This window comes from Lagenorhynchus albirostris, chromosome 15, assembly GCF_949774975.1.
Source record: "Lagenorhynchus albirostris chromosome 15, mLagAlb1.1, whole genome shotgun sequence".
NCBI lineage: Eukaryota > Metazoa > Chordata > Mammalia > Artiodactyla > Delphinidae > Lagenorhynchus > Lagenorhynchus albirostris.
Genome location: NC_083109.1, coordinates 22,338,026 through 22,360,948, shown reverse-complemented (window position 1 = coordinate 22,360,948; position 22,923 = coordinate 22,338,026). Strand labels below are relative to the sequence as shown.

Here is a 22,923-nt window from a genome sequence, read left to right as displayed (position 1 = left end):
TTAATATGAGGTGGGAATATCAGGATTCTGGCACAGATGCTGTGTTAGGGGAACTTACAGTCCACCTGGCAAAAGCTAGTCATAGTTACTCACTAGATCTTAAGGTATTGAGTGCGTGCATAGGGGCCTCTCACTGTTGTGGCTTCTCCCGTTGCGGAGCACAGGCTCTGGACGCGCAGGCCCAGCGGCCATGGCTCACGGGCCTAGCCGCTCCGTGGCATGTGGGATCTTCCCGGACCGGGGCACGAACCACGTCCCTTGCGTCCGCAGGCAGACTCTCAACCACTGCGCCACCAGGGAAGCCCAGCATAAGTATCTTGATTCCTCTTTTACATCTTTCAATCCATTATCAATTCTGGCTTTAACTTTGAATTCTAGCCAGACTTCAACCACTTCTCAGTACCTCCATTGCTGTCACCCTGGGTTAGACCACCAGCATCTTTTTTCCTGGGTTATGGCAGTAGTCTTCTATCCTTACTTCTCTATAATCTCAACACAGTATTGTTTATTCTTAACACAAAGTTCCTGTTAAAATGTATGTCGAGTCACTCCTCTGCTCAAGATTTTCCCGTGGCTCCCATCTCACTTTATAAAAGCCAAAGTCCCTATAATGCCCTCTGGATTTGGCCTCTGCTACGTCTGTTACCTTGTCCCTACTTCTCAATCCTTAATCCTCTCCAGCCATATTGCTTAATCCTCTCCAGCCATATTGTTCTCTTTGCTAATGTGAAAAACACCATCTGCACTCCTGATTCAGGGTATTTGCCCTTGCTTTTCTTGGGATAGTTTCCCTCCAGATTTCTTTATGACTTGCTCCTTTTCCTTCAGGTTTACACACAATATCTTTATTTCTTAGGGCTTCACAGGCTACCATATTTAAAATTACAGCTCTTCCTGATATTCCTTCTGTGCTTTATTTTTCTCCATAGCACTTTTCACCTTCTAAGATGATAAATAATGTTTCATAATTATTTTGTGTAACGTCTTTCTTTTCCAACTAGAATGTAAGCTCCATGAGGTTAGGGGTTTTTGTTCTGTTTCCTGTTGTATTTTTAATACCAAAAATAGTGCTTGGTACATAGTAGGTACTTAATAAATATTTGATGAATGATGATCCACATTATAGATCTCTTTCTAGTTTTTTTCAAGAGCTTTTGCATTCTTTAGGTTATTTAACACACACGAGGACTTAAGTAACACTAACACTCATGCCCCTAGTGTAGGCATCCCTTCTACAACATTCTCTAAAAAATAGTGGAGTGAGAACTCCATAGATAGACCTGGGTTTGAGTCCAAGATTGGCTGTCTCCAAGCTGTTCTGGTCCTCGGTTTTCTTATTTGTAAAATACCTTTTTTAAGGTATTTAAGGTATTTCTAGTTCAAACTAAATTTGACGCTATAGGCAAAGGAGCAGTAATCATTAATGTTAACCTTGTGATTACTGTTACTTGGAAGGCAGACTGTTCATGAAGCTGCCCATCTGAATGTGTTTTTTTCCAAATGAAAAGTAGAAATGTTCCACTTCTGTGATTTCTCTCTGTCCCCTGGGGCATAATGGATGAGGATTGATTTTTCTTTCCATTCAGCAAATATTAATTCAGTACTGCTATGTGCCAAGGAATGTGCAAGATCTGGAATTACTGGGATGAATAAAAGCAACGGTCTCTGTCCTCATGAAGCTTACAGTCTAGCAGAGGAATAAGACATTACACTACTAATTTTAGTTGTGAAAAATTCTGCATAGAAGTGCAGGTTGCTGTGAGCAGATATAGGAACAACAACAACAATAATGTAATAGAAGGAGTAGCTAACATTTATATAGCACTTACCGATATATGTGCCAGTCACTAACATTTTCTGTATTAACGCATGTAATCCTAACAACCCTGAGGTAGATACTGTTATTATCCCACTTCACACTTGAGAAAACTGAGACACAGCTGGTCACATTGTAACTGCCATGGCCACCTTGCTAAGAAGTGACAGAGCTAGGATTTAAACCTGGCCCCAGAAACCTCGTTGTTTGCTACTTTATAGTACTGGGACCTCATCCAAAGGAGGGCTGTTGGGAGGCTTCTTAAGGAAGAGATACTTGAAATCTGAAAGTCGAAATTAAGCAGGAGAAGGCATGCAAAAGAGCTGGGTGGGAAAGAACACGACTACTTAGAGGAGCAGAGAGGAGGGCAGAGAGCAACAGATGAAAGAGTGGGGGAGGAGATCTGGTTGGGACGGGCAAGGCCACAGGGAAGGATTCAGGATTGGGTTTGTCCTACGAGGCATACGAGTTACAAATGTACTTGAGATGGGAATGGCATGATGAGTCCCTTGCTTTAGAGGCACAGAAGCTGCTGGGAGGACTGTCGTTCAGAGAGTTGAAGACCATGCCCACCACTTCCCCAAGGCGTGTCTCCAGGTTGAACCTCCCAGTTCCCTCACCCTTCCTCACATAATTTAGTTCCCAGACCTTGGTGTGCCTCATCATTGGAACTTTGTGTAGAACTTTGGAATAGTGTGGAGTGTATTTATTTAATAGTCGTTTCCCCCCAAGGTTCAAGCACTGTCTTCCTGTTGGCCCTGACAATCATAGCCAGCGCCCATGCTCTGACGCCCACTCACTACCTCACTAGGCATGATGTGGAGAGACTGAAAGCCTCGCTGGATCGCCCTTTCACAAGTTTGGAATCTGCTTTCTACTCCATCGTGGGACTCAGCAGCCTTGGTGCCCAGGTGCCAGATGTAAAGGTAAAGACCACTTTTGTCTTGGTGGCCTCATGCCTTCACTGGGTTCCTTTTGTGTACTTCAAAACTAACCCTTGCTCATTTGAGGATAACCAAGGCAGACCCAATATAATAAATATTTATATCAGTCTGACAGATCCTTTTTTTTTGTTGTTTTTTGAATGCCCAATATACGTTAGGACCATGCCAGGTGTTTTAGTAGAATATAAAGGAGAGCAAGTCATAGATTCTTTAGAAACTTTTTTTTTTTTTTTTTTTGTGGTACGCGGGCCTCTCACTGTTGTGAGTGCTCCCGCTGCGGAGCACAGGCTCCAGGCGCGCAGGCTCAGTAATTGTGGCTCACGGGCCCAGTCGCTCCGCAGCATGTGGGATCCTCCCAGACCAGGGCTCGAACCCGCGTCCCCTGCATTGGCAGGCGGACTCTCAACCACTGCGCCACCAGGCAAGCCCCTCATGCTGTTTTTGAACATATTTCCTTATCTCTTTAATTCCTATAAACTGATAGTTAGCTCTTGAGGCTTAATTATAATCAGGGTCAGTTTTCTTGGCAGAAATAGTTCATAGGCAGTGCTGTGTGCTTCCTATCAGTGGATGCATAATATCTGATTATTTCATTTTTAGTTATGATAAAGTTGAATCAGTGGATTCAGGTGTTGTCATACTAATCTATCTCCTGTACACAGTATATAGTAGGGACTTGTTTTTTATCCATTCTGGCAATCTCTGTCTTTTAATTGGAGATTTAGTTCATTTATATTTTTTTGTAACTATACTGTTGGGTTTAAGTTTACCATCTTGTTTTCTATTTATCCATTTTTTTCCTCGTCCTTTCCTGTCTTAGATTGAATCTTTTTTTTTTAATATTCCAGTTTATCTCTTATATTGGCTTTTTAGCTTACTTATTTTTTTAGAGGTTGCGCTAGAGATTGTAATATGCATCTTAACTTATCACAGTATACTTTGAATTATTATTTTGCCACATCACGAATAAGGAAGGAACCTTATAACAATATATTTCTCTTTAAACTCCCATCATTTGTACTATTGTCATACTGCTTACATTCTTTCAAGGGTCATGGCCTTGTCCTGTCTGTTGTCCAGCATCTCAGCTTCATCTATTTTGTTCAGTTTTACAGTTATTTATGACAGGCTGGTAAATTCAGTACGTTTATTTCTGTCCTGGTCAGAACTGGTAGTCTCTGTTGATGTCTTGCAATCCATTGCAATTGTTATTGTTTTGATGCTCAAAATGTCCCGTTTTTGCCAGTGGGCCAGAATGTCTCTCTGTGTGTGTTTTGTTTGTTTCTATGTAAACCAGTAGTCTTTGAGAGTTTCTGATGTCCTTGGCTTAAATATTTTCTGGCCGAGACTAGAATCAGTAATTGTTATTATTTATTTATTTATTTATTTTATTTTATTGCGGTACGTGGGCCTTTCACTGCCACAGCCCCTCCTGTTGCGGAGCACAGGCTCCAGACGCGCAGGCCCAGCAGTCATGGCCCACAGGCCTAGCCGCTCTGCGGCATGTGGGATCCTCCCGGACCGGGGCACGAACCCGTGTCCCCTGCATCGGCAGGTGGACTCTCAACCACTGTGCCACCAGGGAAGCCCCTGTTATTATTTATTGAATGTCTCATGTGCCAGGTACCCTGGATATGTTATCTTGAGTTGTCTTCATTCTATATGGTCAGAAATATTATCCTGTATTAGAGGAGGAAACGCAAGCTCAGAAAGGTTAAGAAAATTGTCCAGTGTCTGCCAACCATCATCTGCATAATGGCCCCCAGGGTCAAATCCAGCTTGAAGCCTGTTTTTGTAAATAAAAGTTTACTGGAACACGGCCACGCCCCTCACTCACATATTGCTATGGCTGCTTTTGCACTTTAACAGTAGAGTTCAGTAATTACGGAAGAGACTTATCTGGCCCCCAAAGCCTAATATTTACTCTCTGGCCCTTTACAGAAAGTTTGCTAATCCCTGCTATGTGAGAGCTGTGCTTATTCAGATTTCTTCCTGACAGCTATCTCTTGTTGCTGCCCAATATTTCCTTCCTGTGTGTGACTATTAATGAAACAGACTTCCCTCATGTTGTTTTAAACCCTCCAGGTCAATATACCTCCTAATAAAATTAGTTTTGTTCAAGAGAAAAGAGTACAGGCAGCAGAGTCGCTAGTCCAAGTTTTTAATTCTGGCTCCATCTCTCTGTAAAATGGGAGTTGTGATGCCTTCCTCATGGGATCATTGTAAAGATAAAGTGAAATCATATTATGCCTAGTAAGTGACTGGCCCACGAAAGGCCCTTTGAATGGTAGCTATTATTATAATTATATAATATTATATTATAATTATTTAATAATTGTTATATTATAATTTTAAAAGTTTTGCTTCTATTTATAATTTATTCAGGTGAGTTCAGACAATGCTGGTGCAGATACTGTATGGAAGGCCCACAGTGTCTGTAAAGGGCTTGGGAAAGAGAGAGAACAGACAGTTGGGAGACATAGGGTGGAGCAGTCTTGACGAGTAGAGGTTTTGTATCGTAAGGTGTAGGAGAGAAAATTGGAATATTAGGCTAATGTTAAATTTTGGCGGATCTGAATGCAGGATGAGAGTTTTCTGCTGGTCTGTTTGAAAATTCTGTGGGACCATAGGATTCCGTCTAGGGGCCTCCTGGAGGAGTGAGGAGTGAGGCGCTCTCACTCTAACTGAAATGATACTTTTTAAAATTAATTTATCAATCAATTAATTAATTAATTTTTGGCTGCGCTGGGTCTTCGTTGCTGCATGCGGGCTTTCTCTAGTTGCGGCGAGCGGGGGCTACTCTCTGTTGCGGTGCATGGGCTTCTCATTGCAGTGGCTTCTCTTGTTGCAGAGCATGGGCTCTAGGCGCATGGGCTTCAGTAGTTGTGGTACTCGGGCTCAGTAGTTGTGGCTCGCTGGCTCTAGAGCACAGGCTCAGTAGTTGTGGCGCACGGGCTTAGTTGCTTCGCAGTGTGTGGGATCTTCCCGGACCAGGGCTTAAACCCGTGTCCCCTGCATTGGCAGGCTGATTCTTAATCACTGTGCCACCAGGGAAGCCTCAAATGGTGCATTTTTATCTGTCTCGTGATTTAGAGCTGCACGTGGATTTAGGTTGAACTCATGCCCCTATAGGTTTTCTCTGCTGATGTAATGGGTTTGAGGGCACGTTGGTCAGGGCTGAAGACATAGGCTGAAGCCATCCAGACAGCTGCAGTGCAGTGTGATTTGGGGGTAATTGCGTGATTAGCTGTGGGCTTTTTATTCATAATACAGACTCTAAAGTCACATTGGTTGGCTTCAAGATCTTGACTTCACAACTACACCACTGAGTAACCTGTGCAGCTTACCGAACCTTTCAGAATCTTTATTTTCTCATCTGCAAGATGGAGATAGTTTTAGTACTCAGCTCACAAGTGATGGATGTAGGTTGGTTGGCATGGTGATGGCATGTAGTAATGGGTGTAATCAGTATTAGCTCTTAGTAGTACTATTACATGGTAGTAGCGGTAAATGTATGTTGATTGACATTTTATTTTTTCTCCTACTGTCATCCCCATTGCTTAATGCCTAATGAAGAAGGTGTTCCACAAATATTTGTTGAATTGTAAACTTTAGCTTAATAGAAATGAAAGCTCTCTAAATGTGCCTCTTAATTGGAAAATAAATGGGTTAATCACATACTTCATTTTAATCACTTATGAAATGTGCTGTGGTGATGGTGTGATGTGTACATTGTAAGCAGTGGAAGGAAGGGAGTTGTATGGATATTTTGGAGTTGGTGAATTTCCTTATTAGAGGTGTACACTAAAGAAATCCATTGAGAGAGAGTCTCTGTTACTGTCACTTCCATGTAGTGGGATGTGTCCTGCTCAGCTGTTGTTGCTTTCAGCTGAGTAGAGAGAACTCCCTCAGTTCTGCTAGATGCACTGAGTTGGTTGTTCTCACAGATAGATCATTAGGGGAGATTTTGGTTATTTTGTCGAAAGAGATTCAGCAGCAGAACTGAGAGGAATGGGGTTTAATAAGAATATGAGAGTAGAGCGCAGCTCTGGGAACAGTGGAGTGTGGAATGAGAGTTGATTTTAGGTGTTATGAAGACTGAACATCTTTCATTTTGGTATCAAGTACTGTGTATGTATATTTTAAAAACATAAGCACATGAGAACGGCGATTTTATAGATTTTTTTAAAAAAATAAATTTATTTTATTTATTTATTATTTGGCTGTGTTGGGTCTTTGCTGCTGCATGCGGGCCCTCTCTAGCTGCTGTGAGTGGGGGCCGCTCTTCGCTGCGGTGTGCTGGCCTCTCATTGCGGCGGCCTCCGCTGTTGTGGAGCATGGGCTCCAGGCACACGGCTTCAGCAGCTGTGGCACATAGGCCCAGCAGTTTTGGCTCTCGGGCTCTAGAGTGCAGGCTCAGTAGGTGTGGTGCACGGGCTTAGTTGCTCCGTGGCATGTGGGATCTTCCCAGACCAGGGATCAAACCTATGTTACCTTGTGGGGTTAAGAATCCCCACACACCGGGCTTCCCTGGTGGCGCAGTGGTTGAGAGTCCTCCTGCCGATGCAGGGGACGCGGGTTCGTGTCCCGGTCTGGGAGGATCCCACATGCCGCAGAGCGGCTGCGCCTGTGGGCCATGGCCGCTGAGCCTACGCGTCCGGAGCCTGTTGCTCTGCAACGGGAGAGGCCGGGAGAGGCCACAGCGTACTTCAAAAAAGAACAAAAAAACACAAAAACAAACAAACCAAAAAGAATCCCCACAGGTGGATCCTTAACCACTGTGCCACCAGGGAAGTCCCTATAGATATTATTGCTTGCTTTTTATAAGACTTAGGAACATTGAGGGTTATTTTGTATTCGTTTTAATGAAAATATTAAGTAAATGGGAGACATACTATGCAAAAATTGTGATGGTAGATTAGATTCTAATGACTGAAATCAGGACACATTAGACAGTGTTCACAGGTTGTCAGTCAATCAGGCACTTTCCTGATCTGTGAAAGGGGATAAGAATATCTACCTTATAGAGTTGTTGTGAGAATTAAATGTGATAATAAGTGTAAAGTGCTTAGCTCAGTATCTGGCACATGGTGAGTGCAAGGTAAGTATATCTGTATCCATTCAGCAAGTACTGAGTGCTTTTTGAGGGCCAGGCACTCAGCCAGTTACTGGGAATAGCAGAGAAGCAGGCACTCCTTCAGGCAGTAATCATTTTATGGAGCATCTGCTATGTGCAAGGTATTATGCTAAGTGCAGAGGAGCTCATTAACTCGTGAGAGACAGGAACCGTAACAGAGAGAGCAGGTGTGAGTACAGAGACACATGTAACATGTAGTGCATGGAAAGTGCCAGGGGAGTCCAGAAGAGGGAGCTGCTCACTCACCCGGTCTTCTGAGAACACTTACTCTTAGTTCCAACCTTGTACAGGGGGAGTTACCATCTGTGCTGGCTGCTACACGATTCCTTTAGTCATTCATCAGATGTCTAGTGAGTTTCTGCTGTGTGCTGAGCATGATGCTGGGCACCGGGGATTCAGTATTGAACAACAAAGAGAGCGTCTGCCTTTTGGAATGTATACTCTAATAGTGGAGACAAGCATTAGTCGTGTAATAAATATATACATGAATATTTATAACAATGGTAAGTTTTATGAAGGTGAGATGTATGGTGTTATGGGTGTGAAATAGGGGACTTTGACCTGGTCAGGGAAGGCACTTCTAAAGGAATCTCTGAACTTAAATCTCACTCTATATACCCCTAAATTACAACTCCTTGAGGGCAGGAACTTTGTTGATTTTATTTGTTGTGTATTTCCAGTATCTAGAGAGCACCTGGCAGGTGGTAGTACTCAATAGCTGTTTATTAAATGAAGGAAGGTATGATGGGTCTGAATTCTAAAAGGAAAGTAGGATTTAACCAGGAGATGGGGAGGGAAGAGACTTCAGCCAGAGGAAGTAGCACGTGCAAAGGACCTGTGCAGTTAGGGAGCAGATTACATTTGAGAGACTGCAAGGAGGCTGTGTAAGAACAGAGAATGCGAGAAAGCTAGAGAGGAAGGCTGGGGCTAAGCCTCCGTGCCTTGGTAGTCAGAGGGAAGATTTTGCTTTTTCTCTAAAGAGAAGTTGATTTTAAGCAGCAAGTATCAGGATCTAGTTTTCATTTTGGAAAGGTTTCTGTCCTGCCTTGTGGAGGACAGACTTTCGCAGGGGAATATGGCACAAGATTGAATGCTGGTGGGGTACAAAAGATAACACCTGGACTTCTGACTTTTGCCACATGGATGGATGGTTGGGATTCCTTAGGATAGGAATACAGGAAGAGAATTAGGTTTGTGCGGGAAAGATCATAAATTCGGTCTTAAAGATGTTGAGCTTAAAATGCCTTTGAATCATGTAAGTGGCCTTTGAGAGAAGTCTGGGCTGGGGGTACAAATCTGAGAATTATCTGCATAGCGGTTCTGGATGAAGCCATGGGCATGATTGAGATCGCCTAGGAAGAGAGGGGATGGATGAGAAGTGGGCCTAGGAGTTGAAAAACTCCAGTGTTAAATGGTCAGGCAGAAGAGGATGAAACTTGAGGAGCAGCTGAGAAGGAGGAAGAGAGCCAGGGGAGGGCAGGGGAATCCCGGAAGCGAAGGGAAGGGAATGTTTTAGAACAAGGAAGGTTCTATCTAGTGTTAAGGGCATGAGCATTGGAAAATGTCCTTTGGCTTCCATAATTTGGAAGTCATTGGTGGGAAGAGAGAGAAGGTAGCAGCCGGAGGGGAGAGAAGGATCAAGGTAAGTTTTACTTTCAAATCAGTCTTAAGTTTTGTTGATACATTAGGAGTTACCAGTCGAGAGGGAGAAGCTGAACTGACGAGATGGATGGGCTTCCTGATGGAGAGAACAGCCCGTACTAAGCCTAGAGGCTTAGAAGTGCTTGTTGTGTTGTGGGGGCCGTGAGTTGGCTGGAGCAGAGGGGTGGTCAGAGAGCATGTGGAAAAAGCCGGCCCAGCTACCAAGACCTGGTGTGGATGGAGGCTGTCGCCAGCGTGTGCCGCAGTAGCCTGACACAGAGTCTGGCAAGATTACAAAGCCTAGGCTGAGAGGAGACGGGAGTTGGGGGCTGCTGCTGGAGAGGAAAGGGCAGATGAGAGAGAGATTTACTGTCTTCTTGGTTGCTGTTTCAGGCTGGGGAGTTGTAGGGAAGAATGGACTGAGAAAAGCACTCATGTCCTTCACTCAGGAGGATATTTAGGTAGCTGGGCAAAGAAAGTTGGAGGGGAACAGACAGGGGATGGATGTTTAGGAGGCCATTTTCAGCCTTCACTTGTGAGGGTGAGTGTGGAACTAGGGCAGCAGGAGTTGGAGTTACAGATCCCCTGCAAGCGGCCAGCTGAAGCCTCAGATCTGGGTGGGCTTCCTGAGGGTCCAGAGTATGTTTTGTGAGGTCCCTCATTTTTGCCACTATTAAAACTAAGCTGTCAACATTTTGAGCTTTGAAGCCACAGACCCTTGGTACTGTTTACCTAGATCTGTCTGTGCAAACGAGTAGGCATGATGCTGGTTTTATTCAGGAACAGGTCGTTTTTAATAGTCCCTTGAGAGAGAGAGACAGGTTGTATAGCTCAGACTCTGGAGCCAGGCTGCCTGGGTCTGAATTCCAGCTCCTCCATTAAGAGCTGAGTGACCTTGGGCAAGTCAGTTTCCTCTCTAATGCCCCAGTTTTCTTGTCTGTAAACTTAAGGTAATAGGAGGACGTAATGCATAGATCCCCCTGTTAAATGAGAAATGCGTATACAGCACTTGTCAACAGTGCTTGACACATTTTAAGTGCTCAAAAATTGATAACAATGACCATAATCATTGTTTGGGGCCTTGGGTGTTGTTCTATTGCTAAAGCACCAGATGGCGACAAAGCACACGTCTTAAGCTTGCCCACATTCTGCTGAAAGGATTCCTTGAATAGGTTGTTTTCTTCAGATCCCTAATTTGTGCAGTATGAAGTATTTTGTTTCTTTTCTTTTTCTTTTTGGATTCTTTCAGACTTCTGGTTGAAACTCATTTGTTTGAGACTCTTATTTAAGTGTTATTCATAAAATTTAAAACAAAAGTTTTTTGGTTGAAGTAGCGTATGCATACAGTAAAATACCAGATAATACAGAACAGCTATTAGTGAAAAGCAACCATCCATCCTGTGGCCCACCTTGTCCTACTCCTGGGAAGCATCCACTTTTAACTGTTTTTATTACCATTTAATTTTGAATAGCTGAATTTTGTATTACCTCAACCAAAGTATTTAGTGCTATAACTAGCTATTAAATGTTATTTCTTAATATAGTAGGAATAGCATGGGTTTTCTTATGTGCCTACTCTGTGCCAGGCACTGTGGTGGTAATTTTTCAAAGTCTCTGCTCTCAAGTAACTAGTCCCTGGGGGGGAGGCAGTTAGTACAGTGTGGTAAGTGCTTTGGGGGAGTGCTCGGGAGGGAAGGCACCTGGCCTGTCCTGGCTGAATGTCAGGGAAGGTTCTCTGGAAAAGGTGACATCTGAGCAGAGGTGAAGATGGGACCTGGTTTGGCAGGCAAGAAGGACAAGGGAAAGGTGCTCCTGGCACAGGGTGGGGGGTAGCAGGGTCAGGAACATAAATGGTGAGAGCATGTTATGTCTGGGAAGCTGCCGTGGGGTGGAGGGTAAGATTTTGGAGTTGGAGGTGGGGCTGTGGTGAGGAAGCTGGCACAGAGAGTGAGGGTCAGTCATGAGGGCATTTTTAAAAATATATATATACATATTTATTTATTTATTTATTTTTGGCTGTGTTGGGTCTTCGCTGCTGCATGCAGGCTTTTCTCTAGTTGCGGCGAGCAGGGGCTGCTCTTCATTGTGGTGCACGGGCTTCTCATTGCAGTGACTTCTCTTGTTGCAGAGCATGGGCTCTAGGCATGCGGGCTTCAGCAGTTGTGGTGTGCAGGCTCAGTAGTTGTGGTGCCTGGGCTTAGTTGCTCTGTGTCACGTGGGATCTTCCTGAACCAGGGCTCGAACCTGTGTCCCCTGCATTGGCCAGCGGATTCTCAACCACTGTGCCACCAGGAAAGTCCCAGCCATGAGGGCATTTTATGCCAGATCAGAAACTTTGAGTCTTGTTCTGAGAAGGATAAGGAACCACCCAAGGGTTTTAATAGCAGAGTAAGGTGGATACACTTGTCACCAAGACAAAGCTTGTGCTGCTGGCCGCATGACAGGCCAATAACCGAGAGATGAGGTATTGGGGCAAGGAATAAAGACTGTTCAGAAAGCCAGCAGACCGAGAAGATGGGCTCATGCCCCAAAGATCCATCTTGCCTGAGTTAAAATTCAGGCTCCTTTTATAGTAAAAAGGGTGGGAATAAAGTCAAACACTTCCCGGTTCCCATCAGCCTCCAGAGGGGTTGTGTTAATTTCTTCCTCCCTGCAGTCATTCACAGGTGGGCCTGGTCGGGATGTTTCCTGTGAGCTAAACAAAGATATTTTAGCTTAATGCTCATAACCTGGGAGGTCATTCCCAGAGTTGCGTCATCATGTATAATTTAAGCTTATAGTCAGCATCCCTTTAGTGATTAACTTGTAATAGGATACAAAAGGTTCTTCCCTATTACACTTTGGCACCTTGTAAAGATCACTCCTGAAGCAGTATGCAGAATGGATTGCATGACTTGAGACCAGTTAGGAGATGAGTGTAACAGTCTCCATGAGAAATGGCAGGGGCGTGACATAAGGCAAGAAGGGAAGCCAGAGAGTGGGGATCGGGTTTGAGAGACTCGATAGGCTTGGAGGGTGAGGGAAAAGTCGAGAATGAGTCCTAGGTTTCTGATTTAGGTAGTAGGTGCATGGTGATGCCCGTACATGAGCCAGAACGTCCAGATGAAGAAGTAGAAGGTTTCTAGCTTATGTTAGATGTGTTGAACCTGAGTTAGCTTTGGAGACATCGAAGTGGAGACACTGCCATTTATTAGCTTTGTCACCTTCATTACATTACTTACCAACTCCAAGCATCAGTTTCTTATTCTGTTAAATGGGGATGATAGTATCTGCCACAGGGTCCTTATGTTCATTAAAAGGAAGAGCATTATAAACACCCCACACAGGTTATGGCCAGAGCAGGTGATCAGTGGAAGTGGTTCCTTTCTAGGTTCAGAAGGACGAGAGTGCCTTCAGGTTTGCTCTTTCTATGAAGTTAGCATTTTGGGATAATACAGTGTTCTGTGGAAAATATCTGCTTGAAAAATGAAATCTTGTGTAGCTCTCATACTTTAAGCCATCATGGATTGTTGAGAATTATATTTGTCATCCAAAAAACACATACAGTTTTCCTAATCACTGTGTATTTCACCACTTATCATTGACTTTCCCCCCGTTTAGCAAGCATGCACCTTCATTAAATCAAACCTTGATCCAAGCAACGTGGATTCCCTTTTCTATGCTGCCCAGTCCAGCCAGGCCCTCTCAGGGTGTGAGGTGAGTCCAGCTTCTTACATTTACATTTACTTTAAACTGTAAAGTGTATTTTTAAAAAGGGAAAGTCATGTCAGAATATTTTTTTTTTTAGCAGTGAGACCCCATTAAGTGTGGGTGGGAATTCCATTCTTGTGATTTTTTTTTTTCTTAAAGAAATAGACTTTTTATTTTTCCCAAGTTTTCACTTTTCATGAATTTTAAATAACTTTTTCCTATAGTTGCCTCTCTTCTGGGAAGTCTTATTTTTTTTCTTTCAGTCTCCCTTTAACATTTAAAAATGTTTAAAGCAAAAGAAGAATGCCCCCACGCCAGATTTCTAGAAATCCATTGTTTTGAACACAGGAGAAGAGCCATATCAGTAGACAGGTGACTTGCCAGAGTCTTTTCAGAAGTGTTATGCTGAGGTTTTACAGATATTTAATTCTGGCATCTGAGATGTCGAAGAGGGGTGATCACAGCCCAGGCGGGTGGTGTGACCTCGGCAGTTGCTCTGCCTGCCATCTTTGGTGTGCCTACCACAGGCTGGCAGCACCTGTTCTAAACTCTGTGTCTACCCATCCTTTCTTAGATCTCTATTTCAAATGAGACCAAAGATCTGCTTCTGGCAGCTGTCAGTGAAGACTCCTCCGTGGCCCAGATCTACCACGCAGTTGCAGCCCTAAGTGGCTTTGGCCTTCCTCTGGCTTCCCAAGAAGTGCTCGGTGCCCTTACCTCTCGCCTCAGCAAGGAGGAGACCGTGCTCGCGTAAGTCACCATCTTGAGCGCTTCTCAGGCCACTATCCTGAGAGGCTTCATCCACTGGTTCCACAACTATTGTCTGGGCACCTGCTATGTGCCAGGTGCTCTGCTGGCACTGCAGATGTCGTATTGTGCTAAGGCAGGTAAGGTCCGTGTCCTCGTGCAGCTCACCAAGACACGGTCTCCCTCAAGCCGCTCCAGCAGAGGCAGATACTGAGTCCGAGCATAAACACACTGCCACAGAGACACGACTGCCTTTGAGGTTAGGGGCTGAAGCAAGGGTAGGGGTGACCGAGGGAGAGTGGGGCCAGAGAGCCATGTGCATCTCTTACTGCAGCTTGGCCAGGCCATGGTGAGATGTTGGCATTGGAGGCTCCGCCCTGGAGGAGGGCTCACGGGGTCCCTTGGAGAGGTGGGGGAAGTAGGGGCTCAGAGGGGGGAGTATTCTAGGGATCGGACCCTGCTCCTCTGCAAAAGGCTCAGGCGAAGGAGAAACACCTTATAGGAAGGAACTATACGTTTAAATGTTGCAACTGACTCAAGGATGTTTACTAAAGTTAAAAGTAATAGTATACGTAGTTTTTTTTTTCCCTTCGACACTGAAACTCCTCATTTAACACAGTATATGTATTTTTCGTTTTCTATGTGTCCCCCATTTAATTGCAACCCTGAGACAGATTGGAGCACCTGGACTCCTATTCATTGTTCAGCAAGATGTTAGTGACACCAGTTCCCTACTGCGGAATAGTCCAGTTGTTTCCCAGGGTTTTTTTTTTTTTTTTTTTTTGCTGAGAACCAAAATGTTTCTAAACTTGAAGCTTTGTTAAGGGCAGGGCTCACAGTCAGTTGACGTTCTCCCTGTCACTCTCACGCCCTATTCATATTCACATGGTCAGTAATCAGTGACTTTGGGGCTGGTACTGTTTCTCAGGAATGACATTTTCCGCACCCTTTGCCCAATGCTTGGCCCTTGTGGTCCTCCTGTTTCAGGTTACATTACTTTGATCTCGTCCCATAATCCCTTGTGGAATGCCTCTGCAATCATCACCATATCTCCTGTCATGAGATAACTGTCAGTGCCTTACTCTGATGCCACCTTCTACAGAAAAATCTTTCCCTTTCCCTCTGAGCAAAAAGGAAAATCTCCCTCCTCTAAACCCCAGAACAGAAAGAAGTACAAAGAAAGTACATCCATTTTGGAGTCAGTTAGACTTGGGTTTGAACACCAGCTTTGTTTCTTCCTTGCTGTGTGACTTTGGGCAAGTTAGTAACCTCTCTGAGCCTCATCTGTAAAATATTACCAACAATCCTTACATCATAGAACAGATGTCAAGATTAAGTAAGATAATACATGTGATGAGCCTAGTGCAGTGCCTGGTCTTAATGGGCATGGGACAAATGGAGTTTGTGCTCTCTAGAGCATTTCCTTCTTAGGTCCCTTTCTTAGGGAGCTGGTTACTTCCTTGGTTGTATTGTTTTTTCTGTATTAGATTTTAAGCTTCTTTACTTATAGTGCTCAGAGAGCCTAGCACATGGCAGATGCCCAAGCAAGAGTTAATAAAGGCTGAAACTATACTTTTGTGTTTCTATTCTATCCTCTTGCAAAAAGCTTCAGGTAGAAAGACCACACGCTTGGGGTGAGAGAGAACTGTGTCCAGACTCTTCTACTTAATACCTCTGTGGCCATGAGCAGGGTGTTTAACCTCCCTAAACCTCAGTGTTTCCATATGTAAAACAGGGAGAATGATATCTGTCTCATAGGGTTATTGTGAAGATCAAACTGGCAGCATGCCTTATATAATATTACTACTAATTTACCCTATTTAAGCAAATCTGATATAGATTAGGACTCTTCTAAATGGGCCTTCTACATTTAACTGGACTTATTCTAGGAAACGAATGTTCATAAACTTGTCTAGAATGGTAAAAAACATTAGTAACTTTGAATGAACAATTTGAAAAGATGCTATTGTGGTCTCTCATAACCCAATTTCTTTGAATCATCTGCTGTTTATTAGCAAGACAGGATCTGCTTTCTTAGCGTTTGAATATAGTGCTCCAGAGGGAGAGAAATTGCTGGAGTATAAGTAATTAAAGCCAATGACAAAACTTTTCAAAAGCTAAGTGGATTAATTTCATTCTAAAAACTTCTGAGGTTGTTACCAGCATGACGCTTATTCGTTCCAAAGAAGAGAAAAATGATATCTTAATTGAAAAGTTCTTTCTAGGCTCTCCTAGCAGCCTTTTCTGGGCTCAGCATTTATCACGGGCAGATGTGGGATTTTTATCTTGTTTGGAAATTCAGGTTTCATTTTCTCAAGTCTGTTCTAACAACAAGCATCCCAGAGGGGTCATTGAACACTCTGGGGCTTCCCTCTCTGTGAATTGTGACTCCTCTGTTTTCCAGCTTACCATCTTAATGGAATTCGTTTTCCATGGAGGGAATCTAAATTGTTACGATTGTGATGAAAGCGGACAGATTCTCGCTCTACATTCCCCAACACACTGACTTGATAAATGGTGGTTTTACACAAAGGCCCGGTCATCCCTTGGGAATTTGGGAACCTTTCTGGGGTGGACCAGCAGTTGGCTTAACCACCAGGGGTCCTCAGATTTCTCTTTTCCACCCCGAGAAGCACCATTTGTATTTTTCAAGTTATCCACATTAAGAGAATAGAACGTAATAAAAAATCTTATGTGGACATACTTACTACATTCTGCCTTAAAAAGTTTATCTTACAGAAATACACTCATAAGTGGATAAAAATATATGAATAAACCATAAAAAAGAATGAGGTACTGATACATGTTACAGAATGGCGAGCCTTGAAAATGTTACGCTAAGTGAAAGAAGCTAGACACAAAGGGTCACATTTGTATGATTCCATTTATATGAAATATCCAGAATAGGTAAATCCATAGAGACAGAACACAGGTTGCCAGGGGCTGGCGGGGAGGGGACAGGGCAGGGGATGGGAAATGGAGTGAAGCTGTTTAATGGGTATGGGGTTTTATTTTGGACTGATGGAAATGCTTTAGGACTAGATAGAGGTGGTGATTGCACAGCGTTGTGAAATATACTAAACGCCACTGAATTGTTCACTTTCAAATGGCTAACTTTATGTGAATTCACTTCAATAAATTAAAAGGTGTATATACACATACAGCCATGAATAAGGGTTCACAGTTACAGCATTGAACAGTTACAGTTCATCTAAGCAATGCAATGCTATGTCGTTGTTAATAAGGATGAAATATATTTATATGTCCTCACGGAAAGATCTGTACAATCTAAATAAATTGCAGGACAGTTATCTTTTAGGGGTAGGCATTACAGGAATTTTAACTTTCTCCTTTAGTAATGTATTTGAAGTTTTGACAAATAGGTACTTTTATAATCAGGAGTAAATAGTAGGAAAAGAAAAAAAGAATAGACGCTGGTTTGAGAACCAGATCTTCTATTTCTTTCATCTTATTTAATGCCTAAAGGACGGGTGGCTTTCAGGTCTCCGAGCAGGATGGTGACAGCACAAGCGTTAGCTGAGTGTTTACCGAATGCTTCCTGTTTATATTGCATTAATCTGGTTTCAGAAAAGTTGCTCCAAATTCTACCCAACAACCTACATATGTAGATTCCACAGTGCTTCTTTGGTTTTCGAGTAGGAAAAGTAGAAAAGAGGCAGCCAACCTCTGCCCAGCACAGTTCCTCTTACAACATGGGGATGCCAAATATACCTTCATTCGATGAATTGGCTCCTCTTCTCCCTCTAAGTATATCTCTTCTAAATCTGATTAAGTCTTAGTCTGGTGTTCTATATGTGATGCCATTAGGAGCCAAACAGATTTTCAGAGGGCGGTGACCTGGTGCACCCTCTCTTCTCTCTGCCCTCAGTACTTATGTGGATCCTCCTGCCCAGATTGCCTTCTCTCTAGCTGTAGTGAACTTTGTAATGTAATGGTCTTTTTTTTGGTGGGGAGTGGGGTGGGCGCTGCATCACGTGGCTTATAAAATGTTAGCTGCCCGACCAGGGATCGAACCTGGGGCCCTGGCAATGAGAGTGCAGAGTCCTAACCACTGGACCACCAGGGAATTCCCTGTAATGTAATGATCTTTGTTACATCTTTCCCTAGACTGTAAACAAGCTCCTTTGGGGCCGAGGCTGTCTTATAGTTCTAAAGAACAAGAGCAGGATATATGTGTAGGTATACCAATACAGGAAGGGGAAATGGAGACTTGCCATTCATTGGGGTTCTATTCTCTACCTTTCAGAACAGTCCAGGCTCTACAGACGGCATCCTACCTGTCCCAGCAGGCTGACCTGAGAAGCATCGTGGAGGAGATTGAGGTACAAATTTATTTTGGCAAGTGAATTTCCCAGCTTCTGTCTTTGAAACCCTTTAGAAGAGTCTTGCAGATAGACATGAATGATTTGTTGTGGCCAGTTACCTTTCTTTTCATATCCGTGGCACACTTTTGTTCTTTGTATCAGAGCAGTATTTCCTAGGGAATATTTGTTAGGCTCGTATAGTTACACCATCAGTTAGCAACAAACTACTTCAGTGTTTTGTAGGTACAGTCTCATAGTCTACAGATTTTAGAGCCTAACAAACCTGAACTTCAGATTTTTTTCTACTTCTTATTACTTTGTAATCTCAGGCAAATTATTAATGGCTGAGCCTCAGTTTCCTTACGTGGTGGTGGTTAGGAACAAGCGAAGTTCTAAAGTGCCTAGTACAGAATTGGTGCTCAGCAAGTGGTCACTGTGGTTTTTGTTATTCCACTACCCTTTCCACTGCCCACGACCTCCTGCTGCTCAGAGACTGCTTCCATGGACCGCAGAGCCAGGGATGACGGGCACTCTGACAGTGTCATCGCTGGATGCCCCACAGGCACATTAGCTGCCTCGTCACGTTGCCCAGGAGAGCAGTATGTCTCTCTTCATCCTTTAGAGCATTGAATAAGAAAGAGAAATGCTCTGCTCTGGAGGTTGTTTCCAAATGGATGGCCATCGAATCCATCTGTGTCACAATGCTTCCAGGGTGAACTGTGGCTGGGCCCACTGGCCTTCTGCCCAGAGCAGTTGGTGCCTTCAGTGCCATGACTCCTGGGCTTGGGCTTGAGTCGAAGGGGTCAGGGAAGGAGCACTCCGAGAGCTGCAGAAGATACTGTTCTCTTCAAATGCCTATATGATATACGTTACTCTCTGCCTAAGCACCTTTTTTGAGAAAGCACTAAGTGACTGAGGTGGTCTGCAGACTTAGAGTGAGATTTCTCAAAACCGTCTGCACTGGGGTAACAGTGGTTTGTACGTCTCATCTCTGTTATCACTTGACTTCCATTCTGCCTCTGTTTTGTTGTGACAGGACCTTGTTGCTCGCCTGGATGAACTGGGAGGTGTGTATCTTCAGTTTGAAGAGGGACTGGAAACAACGGCATTGTTTTTGGCTGCCACCTACAAGCTCATGGACCACGTGGGCACCGAGCCATCCATTAAGGAGGTGCCTGTCTATATAACAGTTCTTGGGCGTGAAAACCAAAGGCGTTGTTGGCTTTATCTGCTAAGGGAAGCTTTTTTCAGAGAGGACAATTCAGTTAGCTTTGGGGTGTCTTGGGTTAGGCATTGAGAATGAGAAACAGAAAAATGTAAAGCCTGTTCCTGAGAAACTGGTTGTCAGTGGGATAGACATGTGAAGAAATTGTTATACTTGCTTTAAATGGCGTACGGACACATCATGAGGTAGAGACAAGAAGGCCAAGTGTATTACTCTCAATCCACCTCCCATTCCTTCCTGATGCTCCTTACTGCTTGTCTCATGAATGCTTTCCATGCTGGTGGCCTGTGCAAATCCTCTTTCTCTTGAGAAGTGCCCTGTACTTCAAAATTGCCTGTTCTGCTCTCTCCCCACTGACCCTCAGCAGTGCCTAAGTCTGAGCTAATCTGTGCTGATTGACATAGTTCACTGAGAGGCATGTGTGTCTACCAGACATCCACCAAGAGTTAATTCTTTTCTTTCTTTCAAGAGGAGCTTGTTAACCTGAAAGAACCTTTAGTTGGAATGTGTGTGGGAAGTCTTGTGAGTAGGACCCTCTTTGTACCACTTGTTTGTAAGGTTACCAACCCTTGATCTAAAGGACTTAAAATACAAGCTGCTGCTGTTTTAATTTTAGGAGGAAAGATTTGGGTTCCAAGTCAGAACTTCCACTTCTTTTGTGAATTATGAATGCATTGTGAGTTCTGTGCTGAGTTTCAAGTAAACAGCAAATAATTACCTGTCTTGAGTAATTTGAATTAATTTTGTATTTTCTCTGGCGGATATGATCTAATAATTTATTCATGTATTGGCCTTTTTATGTTGTCTTTTCCTTCATCCTAAGTTTAGGAGACCTAGAGATACCACACTGTATTTAAATTTCTGTTACGGGTGAAAGTGCAAGAATGTGGGTCTTATAGTACAAATCATTTCGGAATTCTCCTATACACAGTACAGTACATGAATTGGCGATATTCTACATAAAACAACTTAAACTTTTTCTTGCTTTATTCCCAAACTGCTACTAACCAGGTATTTGGCTGGGATAATTTTGCTGTCACTGCTTTTGACATAACAATTCTGGTGAACACTCCCCCATTTTAACATGTCAACAGCTTACTGATGGAAAATGTAATTGGTACAATTAAAGAAAATTATTTCATGTCGACTGTGAATAACACTTTCGGGAACAGGGAACTCTTTTGTTAGACAGTAGATTTTAAAAAACGAAACTGATTGAAGTGGAAAATGTTTCCTCTTAAGCAAACAACCTCTAGAATTTTAATAATGCCTTTTAGGTTCTACTTTTTTAAAAAATTGCTTTCCGTTTTCCCCTCTAAGCAGCCCATTAGTTCTTAATGGAGAGTTATTTTAGTTTCTTTCTAATGTTCACTTTGGCTGTGAAGTTTGGTCTTGTAAACACCAACTTAGCCCCAGCATACTGCTTAGAGGTGGGTTGGCAAGGAAGGGAGCTTGGGTGGGAGGGTGAGGAAAATCAAGAAAGGACATATTTTATTGTGGAAGGACTTTGGAGACAAACAGACCTACATGTGAATTTGGGTCCTGCTTTTTTTCTTTCCATCGTAACTTGTAGGAGTAACTTAACTTCCTTTAGCCTCAGTTTCCTTATTTGGAAAGGATTGATATCAGTCTTTTCAGGATTTTTGTCAAGATTTGAGTTAATGCTTGTAAAGCACCTGTCACAGTGCCTGGCACATATAGGTATGGAACAAATGGGTACTGCTATAGGTGTTTTATAATATAGTTTCATATCTCAGTAGTTACCTAGAAGTACCTTGCATTTGTATAGTAAGCATCCATAAATGGTTGACAAATAAATGCATTAATTTCAGTCTGTACTAGAAGATGGAAAAAAACAACCAAATTCAAGTTTTACGCTTAAATGCAGAATATGTGCTTCCCCCACCCCTACCAATTTGGGTTACTGGCTAAAAGACCTTCCAAGTGAACGCCTAGAAAAAGATAAGGAATGACTTGAGCCAGGTGGGGAGGGAGGGGTGGCTGGCCACCTGTCTGACTGCTGCATTTCCCTTTTCTTTCAGGATCAGGTCATCCAGCTAATGAATGCCATCTTCAGCAAGAAGAACTTTGAGTCACTCTCAGAAGCCTTCAGTGTGGCCTCTGCTGCCGCTGCACTCTCCCAGAATCGCTTCCATGTACCTGTTGTGGTTGTGCCTGAGGGCTCTCCTTCCTACACTCAGGAACAGGCTGTCCTACGGGTATGACTTCCATGCCCCACATGCGCTGCTCCGATTGCTGTTTCCAGTGTAAGCCTTCCAGAAATCCAAAGACTGGTACACAGCTGATTGTAACCCCCGTGAGGACAGACCCCTTAAATGAAGAGCAAATGGGGATGGCCACTGGGTGAACTAATCACAGAATCCTTCAAGCAAAAGTGTGGAGTTCTAACCTCCGGACGGCCAGCGAATTACCGTCAGAGTGTTTTAAATAGTATAGCTTTCACTAAACTAAGTGCTAGAAAATTGCATTTCTGGATTTGTAAGTCCAGATGTATAGAGAAGTCTTACTTCTAAAATGTATTTTCCAGTACCCAGACTTTCTAAATATATTATTTTAAGACAGCGTTTTAAATTCCCAGGTAATTCTGGTACTTATAGTTGTTAAAATCAATATCAGGTCTCTTCTTCCTTGGAGCCGACAGTGTATCTTTCTGCCTCTTCAGAACATAGCCATCCCTCTCACTCAGCAGTAAGCACGGACTGTTTTGGTGTGTTAACTCTCTGAATAGAGCAAAATGCACACGTTTAGAGTTTTCCATTCGTCATAATGAGGCATTTGTTGCTATTGTTTGGAAACCAGGAATAAGCTAAAATCTTTATAAAAAATTAGCATTTTATTTATGTCTAAACACACGGGTTCCACATAGGACAGTTCCATAAGTTCTTCTGCTTCAGAGGACCCTACAGATACTCTCCTGAAGAAGTGCCCCGTATTCCAAAGTTGCCTCTTCTCTCCCTACCTACAAGTCACATCCCCTCAGCAAAGACTGGGGTGAGAACTAACCTGATTAACATAGTTCACCATGAGTTAGGGGGAGCTAAGAGAGCAAAGTAGAAAAAAATACTGGCTTTTGAAGCTAGGTAGGCTGGGGTTTGAGTCCTTAGCCATGTGGCCTTTGGCAGTCTTGTAACCTCTTTGTGGCCTCAGTTTCTTCATCTGTAAAATAAAGATAGATTCTGCTATGTCTCAGATGATCGGTGGGAGGATATATATAAGAGCCTAGCCTGGTATCTGGCAAATAGTCGACTTTCAACAAATGAGTGTTATTACTGTGTTATCCATATTACTTCAGTTTTCCCATTGCCCATACCTTCCTATTTTTCTTGCTAATAATTTTGTTTTTTAAAGATACTGTAGTAGTGAAGTAGAGTGGGTAG

At 43.3% G+C, this 22,923-nt stretch overlaps 1 protein-coding gene across 3 annotated transcripts in view; it reads left to right on the top strand.

Annotated features, from left to right (window-relative positions):
• The window catches only part of RPN2 (ribophorin II), a 53,966-nt gene that overhangs the window by 1,438 nt on the left and 29,605 nt on the right, over positions 1-22,923 (top strand). For all 3 annotated transcript variants that reach the window (XM_060122707.1, XM_060122706.1, XM_060122705.1), the window contains exons 2-7: positions 2,549-2,742; positions 13,139-13,234; positions 13,803-13,978; positions 18,243-18,318; positions 19,337-19,471; positions 21,568-21,744. In XM_060122707.1, coding sequence (XP_059978690.1) covers positions 2,549-2,742; positions 13,139-13,234; positions 13,803-13,978; positions 18,243-18,318; positions 19,337-19,471; positions 21,568-21,744 — 854 coding nt within the window. The remainder of the gene's footprint in view (positions 1-2,548; positions 2,743-13,138; positions 13,235-13,802; positions 13,979-18,242; positions 18,319-19,336; positions 19,472-21,567; positions 21,745-22,923) is intronic.